At 50.2% G+C, this 16281-nt stretch overlaps 1 protein-coding gene across 1 annotated transcript; it reads right to left on the bottom strand.

The window, feature by feature from the left end:
* Positions 1 to 924: 924 nt before the first annotated feature.
* LOC105304595 (zinc finger protein 764-like) lies at positions 925 to 16214 on the bottom strand. The gene is made up of 8 exons (XM_023522419.1): positions 15900 to 16214; positions 15235 to 15393; positions 14815 to 14928; positions 13518 to 14033; positions 4202 to 4284; positions 3764 to 4061; positions 3487 to 3600; positions 925 to 2684 (listed from the first exon to the last, which is right to left on the bottom strand). Exons 1-8 carry the CDS (start codon positions 16087 to 16089, stop codon positions 1768 to 1770), a joined length of 2391 nt encoding a protein of 796 aa, XP_023378187.1. The 5' UTR covers positions 16090 to 16214; the 3' UTR covers positions 925 to 1767.
* Positions 16215 to 16281: the final 67 nt, after the last annotated feature.

The following is a 16281-nucleotide window of genomic DNA, read 5'->3' as shown; positions in this document are numbered from 1 at the left end:
GTTGACAAATCTGGTTTCTTCCTGCCTAAGGTAGGCCAGACATGTGGTTGACTTGGGTAAAGAAGGCAATTACACACAAGCCGGCAGAGGACATAACTCCTGCTATTCTTTGAGGTAAAGGGTCATCTTGACCAGAGGCAGGACAGGGTCTGCCTGTGGCTGGCTGCTTCCATCACCTGGATAAGGCTGGGCTCTGACCACAAAGGAATTAGTAATAGGTGGATAATGGAGTCACACGGTGGTAGGGGAGAGATTCTGGCAGAGCTCGGGAATATAGGTACAGTTCCCTCTGGCTGCTAACCCCAAGTGTTCCTGGCCTAGTTCCCCTTGGTTCATAATGGTAGGTACCAAAAGTGAGTGAAGATCAAGCTTTGCTTTTGTTTGCCCTGAACTCTCATCTTAGGCTGGTTTCTCCCTTGCCTTGATCTGCTATGTGGCCATTGTGTCACTCACTTTGTACTGGTCTGTCCCAAGTCCAGGTCAGTACCTGGGTCCCCTCAAAGGTAGTGAGCAGATACCTCCAAACCCTGGCTGAGACACTGGCAAGAAATTCAAGAATGTTTTGATAAAGACAGCAGTAAACCAAGAACCCAGCCATCTGGAACAGGTTGCTTAGCCTTACCCAGTCTCAGTGTTCCCAACTGCAGAAGGATGGAGCTCAGATCTCTTCCGAGCTGGGTCTAGAGCACTAAGGCCTGAGCCGCAGTGCTCTCCCAGGGAGGTCCGAAGACTGGAGGGTGCTCTCAGGGCCTTCCCCTTCCAAACCAGAACTATCGAGCAGCTGAAAGCGGTGCTGTGGTGCGGCGGAAATGCCACTGGTTCGGGGCAAAAGATTCAGTCCTGACTGGGCTGTTTTTGCCAAGCAAGACGCTCCCTTCCTCAGGCAGTTAAGAGGGTAAAATAAGTTGATAGACAAGACAGTACTTTGGAAACCATAAAATGCAATGTAAGCAAGGTGATATAAAGCCTGCTTTTACTTCTCTCCTGCCACCTTTTCACATATATGCTGTCTTCCTGAATCACTGATTCAGGAAAACTTGAATGCCATAGACCATGGTTTGCAAACTCCAATGGCCACAGAAGTCCAACAGATCACATAAACAAGTGGAAAATACAGATGGAGAAGGCCTGCTTTGCCAGAGACATGGGTGCCAGCTGATGCTGGTCAGGAGTTAACGAGGAGTGGAGGGCATACCGAACTAGAGGGCACAAACTCTGGCTCCATTCGAAGGGGAAGGTTGTCCCCGGCTTCCAACTGTGGTTTTGTGAGAGCTTAGGTCGAGCTGCCAAATCTTTGGATTTTTCAAGGGAAGCCAGAAACCTGGACTTTTGTGTGAAATCTTAACCAATAATTTGTAACATTTTAAAATGCTTGCTAGGCTAATAAATAAAAATACATGGCCATCAGTTATTAACTTATGCAGTAAAACGACAACAGGTAAAACAAGGTTCTCCTCTACCTCAATCCTCTTAACACATCTGAGAAACAGCCTTTTCTTCCCCACAGCTGAGGTCTCCTCGGGGTTATTACCTCAACCCTAACTCAGCAAAGGGGGCTTCCAGGGTCTGGGACAGTACAGAGGGCAGTGTCAGCAGATCAAGCTAGTGAGGGCCTAACATAAGATGGTTTTCACCCCCAAGGTCCAACTCTTGCACAAGGAATTCTGTAAGCCCACTGGAACCACCACTGAGGTTCAGGACTGAGCCCAACTTGGGCCTCAGGCAACGTCTAGATCTTCACCCTTTGTCTTTTCACTTTTGAGGCCATCACCCACACTCTTGGAATATCTCTGGGTAGTGCTGGAAGCCCACAGGTGGGTCGAAGTCCCCTTGGCCAGAGGACAGGGGCACGGGCAACCCACTGGCACCCCAGCCCTTGCGACCTTTGGCACCAGGCCTATGGACCCACTGGTGCTTGGCCATGGCTGACTTCTGGCTGAAACACCTGCCACACTGAGGACAGGGGTAGGGGCGCTCCCCACTGTGGGTACGCCGGTGGGCTGCCATTTCGGAGCTCTGTCGGAAGCAGCGCCCACAGTCTGGGCATGGGTAGGGCTTCTCGCCTGTATGGGTACGCACATGGCGCCGAAGATCTGAGGCATGAGCAAAGGCACGGCCACAGTCCGGGCAGGGGAAGGGTGTCTCGCCACTGTGGACCCGCTGGTGCTGGTAGAGGGCAGAGCTCTGGCTGAAGCAACGACCACAGTCAGCACAGCGATAGGGCTTCTCACCCGTGTGGACCCGTAGGTGGGTGGTGAGGGCAGAGCGCTGGGTGAAAGCCCGGCCACAGTTCAGGCAGCGGTGGGGCCGCTCTCCACGGTGGATGGCCCGATGCTTGCTCAGAGAAGAGGCCTGGCTGAAGCCCTTGCCACAGTCAGGGCAACAGAAGGGCTTCTCGCCCGTGTGGGTGTACAGATGCTCCACCAAGGTGGAGCGCCAGGCAAAACTCTTCCCACACATGTAGCAACCGTGACGCTGGTCTGCCCTGGGGACAGGGGGATGGGCACAGAGTGGGGGGCGACCCCGGCGTGGCACTTTGTACGGCTGCTCCAAACTGTAAGGGAGCCCAGCAGAAGGGGATTTGAGAGCCTTCAGCTCAGGAGGCCATGTGTCCATAGAAAGGATCTTCCCCAGTGCTTCGGCCCCTTCTCCTTGTCTTTTGTCCTCCTTGTTTCTGGAATCTGCTGGGAGATAAGGGGAGAGCTCAGACCCTGGCTTATCCTGGTCATTGAATCCCGCACCCCATATGGTGACAGAGAAGCCTCTTAGGTATAGCCACCTTCTAGACCCATAGCTTCCTCTGGGACTCAGCTTAGTATAGGCAAGGAAGCTAGGAGTAACACCTTTTCCTCAGCTGTAGAGGACAGAAAGAAAAGCAGCAGAGACAGAGTAGGAAGGAACAGTACATTCCATCTCAGGGCTGGGGAAATGGCTGGGGAAGAGACGGATGACATTTTAGCTGGATCATGCAGGGTGAATGGATGCTTAAGGATGCTTCAGGCAGCAGGAACAGCACAGAGACATTAACCTGTCTGGCATGGACAAGTTCTGAGGAGCTGGGCATTGTGCAACAGGTCGACAGGATGAACTAGAAGAAAACAGTGGAAACCAAGAGAAAGGAGACTGCTAAAAAATATACAACAAAAGGGAAGTAAACTAAAACACAGAAGGTGGCAGAGGAGTTAGATGTAGGAAAACAGGAGAGATGATATGGAGTTCAACGTAACTTAGAGACCAACTAGATTGAGGGGCTCAGATCCACAGCAGTTGGGAGAGGAGTGGCACGTATGCCAGAAACCCGCACCACAGCAGGGCCTGGTCACGCTCACAGGCCCTTTCTAGGCTGGATCCAGAAGTTAGGCAGGACCCAGGCATAATCACCTTAAGCTGGGGAAGCAATTCTGAGAAGAAACTGATGAAAGTAGGAGTTGGTAGAGGGTAGCGCGACGAGGAAGTCCCCATGACGCAGAGTCCCCAGTACTTCACCTGTGTCTGCCTCTGTCATACACTCTTCTATCTCCGGATCTCGGGCATCTGGACCCCACAGTTCAGCCTCTTCTTCCACCCAGGAGATGAGGGCGGGCTTGGTGCCTCGGAATCCTGGGGAAGAAGGACATATACCCCACACTGCGGGGAAGCCGCTCCCCCCTCACCCCCGCGGTCCTGGCGTCCCGGGCCTAGGGCCTCCCACTCCTCTTGCAGGGCCCCGAGACTGGGCTGGGTGGACAGGGCTGTGAGCCCAGGCGAGCAATAGGGCTCTCACCGAGCGCGCCCAGGTGGCCGTAGGTCTCCCGCATCACGTCCCGGTACAGAGCCCTCTGCGCCGGCCGCAGACAGCCCCACTCCTCCGGGGAGAAGTACACGGCCACCTCCGCGAAGCTCACGGGCTCGGGTCTGAGCCCCACGAGGGCGGCCCCCTCTGGTCCCCGCGCGGGCAGCGGAGCCGGAGGCGGCGCCATGGGAAGCGCCAGCCCCGGCGACAGGCCAAAGCCGCGCCTGGCTTCGCGGGGCCTCGCGTGGTCGAGAGCGCCTGCCCCGCCAGCCCGAGGGGCGGAGCGCGGTCAAGAAGACCCGGGGCGCAGGAGGCAGCCTCTTCAGGGACCACGCGGATGACTAAAAGCGAAGAGTTGGTGGCCGTGGGTACACACAGAATCAGGACTGGAGAGCGCCTTCCTAAGAAATGGCGGCAACGCGGCCTCACGAACTTGGCTCCTACGCAGTTGTGCCCAGATGACTCCACCTCAGGGTCTCCGGGTTGCTCGGCTGCCCAAATGGCCGCGATGCCTACCAGTGCGGCAGCAGGCACCCCACCACGCCTGAGAGAGCCAGCGGCCCGGGAAGTAGCGGGCCACGAAGTCCCCGTTCGGTCCCCGGCCCGCCCCCCGCGCTGGGAGGCGCGGCCTCAGTCCCGCCCGCGGGCGGAGGCCCCACCCAGCGCGGCGCGAGGTCAGCGTCTGGTTACCGCGGTTCCAGCCCTGACCCGCCGGCTCCGCTTTTGGGAATAAGGACGTTTTTTTTTGTGGCTACGCCATTTATAATTGGGCTTCGGCCCATCACTGGGTGACCGCGTCTGGCTGAAGTACCTCCCACAATGGGGTCAGGAGTAGGATCTCTTGCCTATGTGAGTCAGCTGGAAGCACGAGAGGTTACCTGCTGTAGTGGAAGCAGGTGCCGCAGTAGCTGCAGGCAAAGGGTCCTTCTCCAGCGAGTGCACTGGGCCAGGTTAGAGGTGATGGCAAAGCACGACTGCACTTGGGGCAGGAACGAGGGTATCGCATGAGTGCCACGTGTTGAGGTTGGGTGCAGATGGGGCGGTGAGTGGGTGGGAAAGTCCTGGTTACAGGGAGCCCTGGCTACAGGCACATAGACTAGATCAGTGTTTCTGATCTCAGAGGTTCATAACAACTCCCAAATAGACTTTTTCTCCTGGTCCTTTCCAAATATATTGTTTTTCTGAGTGGCTGTTGTGAAACACAGCAGATTCAAAACTTGCCCTGTTAATTCTCCAAGGTCTACTCATGTTCAGGTGACAGAATCAACTTTCACAGTGGCAGAAGCATTCAGGTAGGTACCTAGCCCCTGGAAGCAGCCCCTAGACTGTGTTCACCAATTGAGGGGCTGATGAATCAGGGATATTTTCCACCAATCTCAGGACCAACCAGAGGAGATACCCTCAACCAGAGGAGCAGCTGTTATAGAGTCCAGGACCTGGAGACAGAAAGGTGAGTTGCCTCCATCCTGAATTTGAATTCATACACTGCTATTGATCTAGAGTTTGGATATCTCATGCAGTGTGACCTGATCATGGGACCACTGGGTATCTTAAAGTAAATTAAGTGAGAAAGAGAAGGCCAAGATTTCAGTCTCCACTACGTGTCATAAATTCAGGTCAGCAAAAAAATTAGGAACAACTAGAGAATGTTTCTTGCTCAGCAGAACATTTTCCCTTCAAGCTGGAACTGAGACATTGCCCCCACTTCTTATCTTTCTGTCTTTCTTAGTCTTCCTCCCTACTGGTGATCCTGAACATCTGTACTCCACAACTGGGTTTCCTATTCCACCTGGGAAATGAGGGCTGGTTTGGGATCTGGGAATCCTGGGGAAGAACCCTAACCACTCAAGAAACCTTTCTTAAGACTACATATGCATTCATTTAAAGAAAACCTATCAGGCACCTCTTGGTGCCAGGCACTGTTCTAAATGTTCTATTGTTAGAGACATTGGTGACCCAAGATAAAGTTACTGCTTTAAGTTTACACTAAGCTCTAAATTTACACTAAGGGAGAGAGATACCAGGTATGAGCTCTGCTGGCACAGGTGTGGAGACCTTTAGGCAGACTATACTCAGGGCTATAGAGATAGACACAGAGCCTCGATTCTGAGGAGACTCCAGCACGGGGCAAAAGAGCTCCAGGATTATCTTGGAGACAGAACTTGAGAAGAGCATTGAAGGATGTTATATTTGGAGGTTTAGTGTATACAGAGCAGAATAGCAAGAGCAAAGCCTTAAAGCTCCTTAAACTAGAGGTGTACAAAAACCCAAGATTCTATTTGGCTGGAACTAAATGAGATTGCTTGCCTAGAGGGAAAGACGGTTTGAATTAGAGGTTAGCATGCCATGGGCCTTCGCATTGTGGCACAGGTTCTGAAGTTTTTGCAGGAAGTCCTGGAGAGCCACAGGAGTCTGGCATAGGACTCTCAGTTATGAATTTCAGTTAGGTTGATCAGGTGGGGAATCATAGAAAAGAGTCACCTGAGGCAGGAGCGGAATGAGTCAGGCACACTGCATGGTCCATCTCATCCACCCCTTCCCTTTTACAGAGATCAGGGACAACCAGACCTCGAGGAGCATGCCCAGGTGGTTGCAGGTCTCCCCGATCATGTCCCTGTCCATTGCCCTCTGCACGGGCCACAGACACCCCCTGCTCTTTGAGGAAGAAATACAGTAGCAATGTAAAAAACATCCAAACCTGTAGATAAATTTTATAGGAGTTTGAGCCAAACTGACATATGCCAGGAGCAAGATTTCAAATGCTCTGGAGAATAATACACGTTTGCAATTTCTTTTATGCATTTGACATTAAGAAGGAGACAAGGAAGACTGGAGAAAACAAAGTGGGGATTGGATTACAGGATAGTTAATAAGATTATGTGCTCTCTTGAGGGTTAACACCCCCTCATTAATAGGCTACTTGACCTTGGGTAAACAACTAGCCTTAGTTTCCTCCTCTGTGAAATAACCGAACTCTAAGGCACTGAGAGGCATTTGGCCCAATGTCCTCAGTTAAAGAGCTAGTAAATGTGTGGAAATACCACAGATGGAGATAGACACATACATAGTACATAGATAACCTCTGAAGGGATATTTAAGAAACCGTTAGGAATAGGGTGGGAGGAGGCTTCACAGAATATTATTCTGAATCGAGGGGAATTACTTCTGGTATTTCAAAAGTGTATTAACCTAGATGCACAAGAACAATAGCCAGGGCTGGCTTAAAACCTTTCATTAAAGAAGTTATAGGCCTAGGGCATGACCACCTGTCATGACCTGCCCAATTAAGAATTTATGATCAACTCACCCTGTGAGGTTACTTTCCATAGAACTCCTTTTTCCGTCTAGGAAGCTCAAAGCGCATGGTCCCCCCCACCCACCCCCGCCTCCCGGCTTTCTCCAACACCTTCCTGGAGAAGCTGGGAGCGGGTCTCCAGACCAAACCTATCCCATATCCCCCCACTACTACCAAGGAGAAACGTTGGAAATTCGGCCTCAAGGGGCTGGGGGCGGGCGGGTTTAACCTACCGGAAGTAGTTTTGAGTGGGGCCACTCTAGGACTCCAGAACCCGCAGGTTCCATGAACTCAGTGGTCCCAGGACCAAGAAAATGAAGGCCTCATCAAAAAAGATGGTGGTACTCTAGCGTCTTTCAAGTTTAGAGAAAGACATTTAACAGCTTCAATGTCAGTCTGGTGTTGATGACCTCGTTTATTAACCCCCTCAAATTTCGACTTTTGCTGTTCTGAAAGCTGCTTTGAGAGCGCCCCTTGCCCGTAGTTAAGATGGCCACAGCCACTTCAGCGTCAGATGTTGGGCTGGTGAAAGGTGAGGCTGGGTGCGTGGGCGACGGAGGTGGGAGGGGTTGGGCAAAAGGGGAGGTAAGGTCAGGAGGCCTCTCGCCTGATGTTCCCTTCTCAATCCATGCAACAAGACCCACTTAGTGACCGTTATTTAAGAAAAAATACTTTTTGGCAAATTAGTTTACTTCTCAATTTCTTTTTTCATTTACAAGTTACAGAATAATATTCTGTGAAGCCTCCTCCCACCCTATTCCTAACGGTTTCTTAAATATCCCTCCAAAGATTGTTTATCTATGTACTATGTATGTGTCTATCTCCATCTGTGGTATTTCCACACATTTACTAGCTCTTTAACTGAGGACATTGGGCCAAATGCCTCTCAGTGCCTTAGAGTTCAGTTATTTCACGGAAGAGGAAGCTAAGTCCGAGTTGTTTACCCAAGGCAGGCAGCCTATTAATGACACTCAGTCTTCAGACTCCTAAATTTGAGACATTTCCACTCCTTCCTGCTGCCTACTCCAGGCCAGATCCAGAAAAGCAACATGAATACTTTGAATTTACTGACCCCTGCTAACCTTGTGAAAACGAACTGAAGTCTCAACTTACTAAGTTGTAATTGTATAAAAAATTGGATGACAGGGCTGGTTGTTGTAATGTTCCATTCAAATGTGCCTCCCGATTTCCCGATTCCAAGCTCTCCTAACAGAACAGAATATGCAAGAGCTGCTCTTGGTTCTGTGATGTGACTAAGACATGAATAACCTTTGCTTACCTTGACCGATCACTTACTATATGCCAGATTCTGTTCTAAGTGCTTTTGCCTGTTCACTCATTTAACCCTCACAACACTTAAGAGATAAATGCTCTTCTGAATCATGAGGCTGAGGCACAGAGGGATGACTTTGCCTTAAGCCTCATAGCTAGTAAATGGGGAAGGCAGTATTCAAACCCAAGCAATCTTGAAAAGGCACGATTGAGACCCCTGTAGTAGAGGCCTCACAACATCCCAGGCTTCACTTTTTCTTTCCTCATAGCTTAACAATAGATTGTCCTCAGAGGCTTGATCCAGAGCTTGAAATGTCCCTTGCCATAGAAAATTGCCCTGAAACTTATGATTAATGCCTTTCTGCTTATTGATCACAATCCTTCTGGTTTAGCATTCTTTCCAGACTACTCCCATCTTTGTTCCTGAGTTGCTAATGCCACTAGAGAACCACATTGCCAGAGAAATGGCTCCGTGAGGCAAAACAGACCCCCTGGAACCATCACATACCTCTTGGAATAATGCCCAGATTTTTCCTTAAATACCCAGGACTGAGAAACCAAGGCAGTTTCAAAGGTGTTAACCTGCTGCCTTCTCAGATCACAGGTGCTCTGACAATAAACGCCTCTTCTAAATATCCCAAATCCTGTATGAGTCTATTGGTGGGGTGGCACAGGCAGCATGAGCCCTGGACTCAGTTGCCCTCCAGTTTCAGTCTGACTCCAGAACCCATGCTATATTGCCTCAAATTATTGAAGGTACAATCTCAGCAACCAGAGAGGTGAGATTTTAGGCCAGGTTACCAAGATACAGTTGTAATATGGGGTAGTGCAAGAAGAGACCTAGGAGGTCAGAAGAGCTGCTCTGGGCACACATACAATTCCGTACTGTCATATAAATGTAAAGAGAAAAAATTAAAATAACGAGCTATAATATGACAAATACTGAAAAATAAGAGTGTCATGTCATGGGGAAAAAAAATATGTCATGATTCAGTGTTGGGGAGATGTGTGAAATTGCCCTGAAGAAAGGGTGACAGGCTTCACAAAAGATACCCTCTAACATCTCTCAGCGTAGGCTCCTCTTGCTCAGACCTTTGCTGACTTAGGCCTGGGGTCTCCTAGCTGGTCTCTGGGCTTTCAGCCTTTTGCCTTTGCCATTCATCCAGCACTGCATCCTGGTGTAGTGAAAACAGCAAGAGTACCAACTGAGAATTTGGAAGGTTTGGGTCCAGGCTTACTCCTGCCACTAACTCAACTGTGTGATCTTAAGTAAGGCCCTTCCCCTTTCGAGCCTTAGCCTTTCTCAGAGCCTGTTCTGTGGAACAATATTCCCATGTGACGCTTTGTGGAAAAAGCTTTCTTCCCCATGTCCTTCGGAGAGACCCCTCAACAATGAAACCTATTCCAACCTTTGCTTCCCAAACCCTGCTTAAAACATTGAACCAGACAGCTCTAAGAGCTCCCTTCTAGCTCTAAAATGCTATAGTCCACCCTGTCATCGCCCTCAGGGCCACCCCAGGAACTGGGCTTCTCTGTCCTCCTCATTCAGCCAAAAACTTTATCATTGTCTGGGCTTCTTTGATGCTCTCAGCCACATGCAGCCCACAGACAGGCTCTGTCCATTCATCTTCCCGTGTTTACCTCCAGTCCTGCAGCTCTACATCTCCTCTCTACTTGCCCACTGCAGCCCATTCTCAGAGTAGTCACAGTGGGTTTTTAAAATGCAAAGCAAATCACCTTGATACTCTGTTTAATCCTCCCCGCCCCCCAGTGGTTTATATGAGGTACCTAGAATAGTCAAATTCATAGAGACACATATAGAATGGTGGTAGCCAGGGGCTGAGGAAAAGAGGCATAGGGCTTTATTGTCTAATGGATACAAAGTTTCAGTTTGGGAAGATGAAAGAGTTCTGGAGATGGGTGGTGGCAATGGTTACACAACAATGTGGATGTACTTAATGCCACTAAACTGTACATTTACAATGGTAAATTTCGTTATGTATATCATACCACAAAACAAAAACAACCCTGTGACTTCGCAATATATTTAGAATCAAATCTAAACTTTGCATCATGACAAGCCAGAGCACTATGACCTGTACCCTTCCTCCATCTCCAAGCTCATCTGTAAATCTTTTCCTCAGTTCCTCAATCCAGCCACCCGTGTACTTTCTGTACCTCACCCAAACTCATCCTACCTCAGAGCATGGCACTTGCTGTTTCCTGTTTGGAAACCCCTCTACTCATCTCCCAAACCACCCCCCCAGCCTCTGATACTCTGCCCTGCCCCACTTGCACATCCTGTGAGGCCAACCCATTTTCCCTTGGCTATTCTCACCATTTGGAACTTAGCTCAAGTTCTCCTCCTCACCAAGCCCCACATAGGTATTCATCTGCAACAGGCACTTGCAGTACATCTTCTGTTTTGGTTCCTTTGTAGTGCTTATTATTTGCAATATGGTACCTTGTCTTATTTATATATTGGCTTATCACTTGTCTCCCCACCCTACTCAAATGTAAGTTTCAAGAGGATTCCTATGTCTGTTTTCCCAGTTATATTCTGGCACACAGAATAGTATGTAGTACATGGTAAATGCTTACTAGATATGTTAAATTGATAAACAAGAAAGAATGAGCAGACAGCACTCACCCTGTGCCCCATGCTGACCTGGGCAACGCTGCACTTAACACACTGTGCCTGATTCTGTTCCCCTCTCCTTGGTGGTACCTCTTCTCTCCAGCTCCACCTTCTCTTTGACTCACCCTTCTTCAGTATGGTTACCCCTTGGCCTGCACACCCTCCCAATCCCAATTGCCCCTTGCCCAGGTGTTGTGCTCCCTTGCTTCAGCTCTCCATGCTTGAAATCTCTGGGACTTACTTGTTCACAGCTCATATTGTCAGTCACTGAGCCATGCAGATTCTATTGCAAAAGCCTCTCGTGTGTGTATCTTTCTTCCCAATTCCAAGGTCAGGAAACAAAAACAACTGCAAGAAAAGTCTTGCTCTTTAGCTTGGTCCCAGCTCTTGATCACCTCTATCCAGGATCAGATGCCCATCAGGTCTCTAATATCCAGTCTCCTCCCACAAGTCGCACAAAGACATATTCTGATATGTCAAATATGTTCCTGTCAAACAGCCCTGCTCCTGCTTAAGAACTTTCTATGGTTCCCCAATGCCTACATGGTAAACCTTAAGCTCCTCCACTGGAATCTGTGGCCTTTCCGGATTGGCAACCACCTCTCTGCTGCATCTGTCTTCCATTATTCATTACTTGTTTTTTTCTGTTTCAGTCAATTAGAACTGCTGACCCTTCCTCAAACATGCCTATCCTGGTTAAAATCTTTCTTATCCTTCAAGGCCAATTAGAAGCACTTCCTCCAGGAAAACTTCCTTCAGAAGACCTGCCCAGGTCTCTTCTTGGTCCTCCTCACATACTATTTTGTATTGTATTAGAATAATAACAATAACCAATGCTTATTAAATACTAATGTACAAGACACTCTTCTATATTATCTCATTTAATCCTTACATCAATCTTATGAGGTAGTTGCTGTTATTATACAGGTTTTATAGGTTAAGAAACAAAGGCACAGAGAGGTAACTTGGGGTAAGTGACTTGCCCAAGATTACACAGCTAAAAAGCAAGTAAATCAAGATCTGAACCCAAACAGTCTGACTCCAGAGCCCATGCTCTCAATCTCTACTCCATACTGTCCAATTTTTATCCTTTCTATAAAACAAGGCTTCTTTGCTGCTCCCTTTGCCTGAAAATCTCCCCACACATCAATTCCTACCCAGTGCTATGGGAGGCACAACCACCTCCTTCTCCAAGCTGCATTTTCTGGTATATCACCAACCAGGATGGGTTAGGTGGTGCTTCTGGACATCCTTCATCACAGCCCCAATCACTCTCTACTGAGTCAGCGTGTTCCTGGAGCCCAGCAAAGAGGCCTCAGATGGTGTTTGCTGAATAAAATGAATGGGGTCAGCCTTCTTCAGTTGGGAATTCCCTTATTGCCTAGCAGTCTTTCCAACAAGTCATTGAATGCTGATTGTACTTTCTAAGTAAAAGGTCACTGGCTTTGGTGAGGCTCTCAGTTTCCTGCTGAGACTCCCCCAGACAGGGTTGAGCCCCGCATCCTGAGGAGCCACCCCTAGCACCAAGGGGAGACCTCTATCTAGCTAGAAACTAAGGACCACAAAACCTGTTCTGCAGTTGCTGTTGTTTGCTCTCTGGCTGGCTCCCTGTCCAAATCTCAGTTCTTACCTCACCCTCGCCTGAGCCCCTGACCCATGTTCTCTCCAGATCTGAGTGCTCAGAGGAAGTGGTAGAAATACCTGGGCTCTGTGTCAGTTTCCAGCTTTGTTGCCTTAAAGCAATGAAACTTTGAGACAAATCACTTCCTCTCTCTGAGCCTCAGTTTAATCATCTGTAAAACATGGCTAGTGGGGCTATTGCTATCCAGGCCCTGCATCCTTAGCAGGCTTCTTTAAACTTTCTGAGGTGTAAAATGTCAATAATTCACTTTTGACAGATGTTTATTGCACATTTACTATCATACATACTATTGTGTTAAAATTTCAGTCTCACAGTAACCCTTTCCTTTGAGGTAGATATTAGTAATCCACATTTTACAAATAAAATAGTGAGGCTTGGGGAGGGCCTGTGATACCAGCTATGCCTTGGGACAAGCTGCAGAGACCAGCTCTGTGCTGGGGCTTCTGTACTCTTTGCGCCCACTTCACTTCCCGGGCTGCCTTCTGATGTCAGTTAGCCAGGGCTTACCCATGCCCTCCGTCTGGGCCTGCTCCCCAGCTGTAGTCCCCCTCAGCATTTACCTCTCAGGTAGATAAGCAGCAAGGTGGTGTTTTCTGAGGCAGTGAAAAGATCCTGCTTGCCCCTGCTAGTGAGATAGCATTTTTGATAAAAGTCCAGTGTCTCACTCTCTTCATTTTTTTTTTTTTTTTCCAAAAAGACTGGAGAGAGAGCTGTCAAGTTTAATCTACTTGAATCTTTACAGGCACTTTCCTTTTTACAAGTTTGGAAACTTGAGAGATATCCGAGGGAAGCCTAATTGATGAATTTCTATTCTCAGGTCCCTGACTTAGGAGCCCCACTCAGGGCCCAGTCAGTCCTTAGGTAAGGTCAGGCTCAACTCCGCTTCTGGGAGTCGCTCACCCACACTCCTCAAATATGTCCGGGTAGTGCCGGAACAGCACGGGTGGGTCCCGGTCACCCCTGACTGGGGCCCGAGGTACAGCCCGGATCCCAGGCCTCCGACCCCGCCGCCCCCCAGAGCAGGAGCGGTGGATCCACTGGTGCGCTTCCACTGCAAACTTCCTCTTGAAGCGCATGCCACACTCAGGACAGGGGAAGGGTCGCTCCCCCGAGTGCATGCGCCGGTGGCTAATCAGCAGCGATGGGTAGGTGAAGCGGCGGCCACAGTCTGCACACACGTGGCGCCGCTGGCTGGCCTGAGCGTCCACGCTGGGCACCGGGACCTGGGGCCGCGTACCCATGTTCTGGTCCCAGGCAGCTTTTGTGAGTGGCTGTGCTCTTGCCGAAGTCTTGATGGCTGAGTCAGGGTTGCGTTTAACCAGCCCTTCAGGCTTCTCCATCCCAGGAGTCTTTCTGGGTCCCTTGGCTCCTGGTCCTTCTTCAGGTTCCTCTTCCTTTTTGTTTGGGTCAACTCCTGGGAATAGGAATTAAATTACATTTTAAAACACATTTGCTTAGACCATCTCATGTTATGGGGTGCTTTTACTTAAAGTGCCAGAAAAGTATTGCCTAATGATTAACACGCAGGCTTTAAAGGATGGTAAATAGAGTTCAAATCTCTTAAGAGTGAATTATCTGGGCCTCCGTTCCTCATGTATCAAATGGGAATCAATGGTTTCTTTTCGGGGTTATTGGGAGGATTAAATGAGTACAAGCACGTTAAGCACTTAGCAAATGCTCAAAATGCAGTAGCTATTATTATTATGTTTTCTTGATTTTTTTTTTTAAGGTAAGGACATTTACGGATGAGGAATCCTATTTGTGCTGGAAATCACTCTGCTGGGGGGCGGGGCTGAGGGGAGAAGAGCCGAGTTGTCCATTACTGGGCATTTTGTCATGTACTAGTTTGCTTTGTTTCAGGAATGAGAAAGGTGGATCTGAAGCCACTTCCATTCTTAGGGAGTTTTAGTTGTTTCTGAAAAAGGAAAATGCATGGTGCTTTCTACCACAGGGACCTGGAAACCTGAGTCTTGGACCTGGGCTCCTGATTCTCCTACTCTGGTCTCAACGTGATGACTGTCCCAAGTTCTGAAAACTGTACCAGGTCTGCCTTCTTTCCTCCTCTATTATCCAACATCGGGTGGCTCTTTCATTCCTCTAGGGATGCTGGGAGTGGAATCTGAAAGAAAACATTGCTAGACAGGAAGCCCTGGAGCCAGGTCACCAGGTCGGGGAGGCTTGGGACAATCCCTCACCTCTCACAGCTCCTCCCACGCTTTCCCCCTCCTCAGGATCCTGGGCGGCGGGGCTCCAAGCCTCACTCTCCTGTTCCATCCAAGAGATGAGGGCTGGTTTGGGGCCTGGGAATCCTGGGAGAGAACAGGGATCACAGTGCTAGCCTGAGAGGCTGCCCTGGGAAGATGGCATCCCCCTGCCAGGGTGAGGGCACTTCTCAGAACTTATGCTCTTAACTGAACAGTCTCAGTGCTCCTGCCTGAAGGAAGCAGATGCAGGATGGAAGGATTCCCAAGGGGGTACCTGAAGCCCTGGGAATAGGAGATAGCTGGTGCTGTTGGTGGAATAAAGATTAGGGCTCACAATATTCTGGGTCCCTCTATATCATCTCGTCTGTGAACCCCAGTGAAAAAAGAGGGATGTTCTGACCCGGGCCTCACCAAGCTCGCCAAAGTGGCCGTAAGTCTCCCGCATCACGTCCCGGTACAGAGCCCTCTGCGCTGGCCACAGGTATCCCCACTCATCCAAGGAGAAGTACACGGCCACCTCCGCGAAGCTCACGTCCTCGGGCTTTTTGCAAGCAGGTCGGGTCTCCCCGGCTGTCAGTGCCAGAAGCGGGGCTGGGGGCGGCGCCATGGGGCCTCCCAACCCCGAGCAGAGGCTGCCTGGCCCCGGGGCCACCGCCTCCCCGCCCCGGGCTCAGCTTTCGTCGTCCGCAGTAAGGGCTCCCCGGCCGCAGCCCCTCCCAGCCTTGGCATCCGAACGCAGCCGAGGGGACCGAGGTAGCAGGGACTGGTTGCTAGAGGTTCAGGGATTCTGATGAGGAGAAACCAACCCCCTCGGCGTTTATTCGCTTCTTGGCAGCTTGGCCATGGACACCCGGGTTGAGAGACCCGGAAGGTGCCTTCAGAAAATATGGCGACATCCTGGCTTCAGTTGTCACTGACTGCTCTTAAGGGCGCCATCTCTCGATTATATCAAACATGGCGCCCGCGTGGCTTCTCTGGTCTCATTGTCCACTTGCCCTCAAATGATATGGCTGCTGCAGGTGGGTTTTTAGGTGGGGAGAGGGAACGGAGGGGAGATCAAGGGGGAGACTTCTTGCCTTCAAGAAAAATGGACAGGCTGGCGGCTTCCAGCGCCGCCTTCGCCCTCGCGGCACAGTGGCGGGTGATCCGCTCCGAACGCGGGGAGCGGCTGCGCCGCGAGGCCGGGAACTGGCAGGCCGTTGGAAAACGCGCCCAGGACCCCAAGTCTCTGCCGCTGGCTCTGGAAGCGATCGAAGACCTTGTCATTTGTGGAACCTACGATTTTGTCCCCGACGGTCTTCCCTCCTGGCCTCCTGACAGTGGAATCCGGAGCCCAGTCCCAGCCCCCGCGGGAAGGCGCACATGCAGTGGATAAACTCTGGGGACTGCCCACGTAGGCGTTCCCAGCCGGGACCTCAGCTGCGGAGCCCGCCCGACTCCTTGCTCCGCTAACTCAGT

Source organism: Pteropus vampyrus, unplaced genomic scaffold, assembly GCF_000151845.1.
Source record: "Pteropus vampyrus isolate Shadow unplaced genomic scaffold, Pvam_2.0 Scaffold347, whole genome shotgun sequence".
NCBI lineage: Eukaryota > Metazoa > Chordata > Mammalia > Chiroptera > Pteropodidae > Pteropus > Pteropus vampyrus.
Note: the sequence above shows the minus strand (reverse complement) of the source record. Positions and strands in the feature narration are given on the sequence as shown.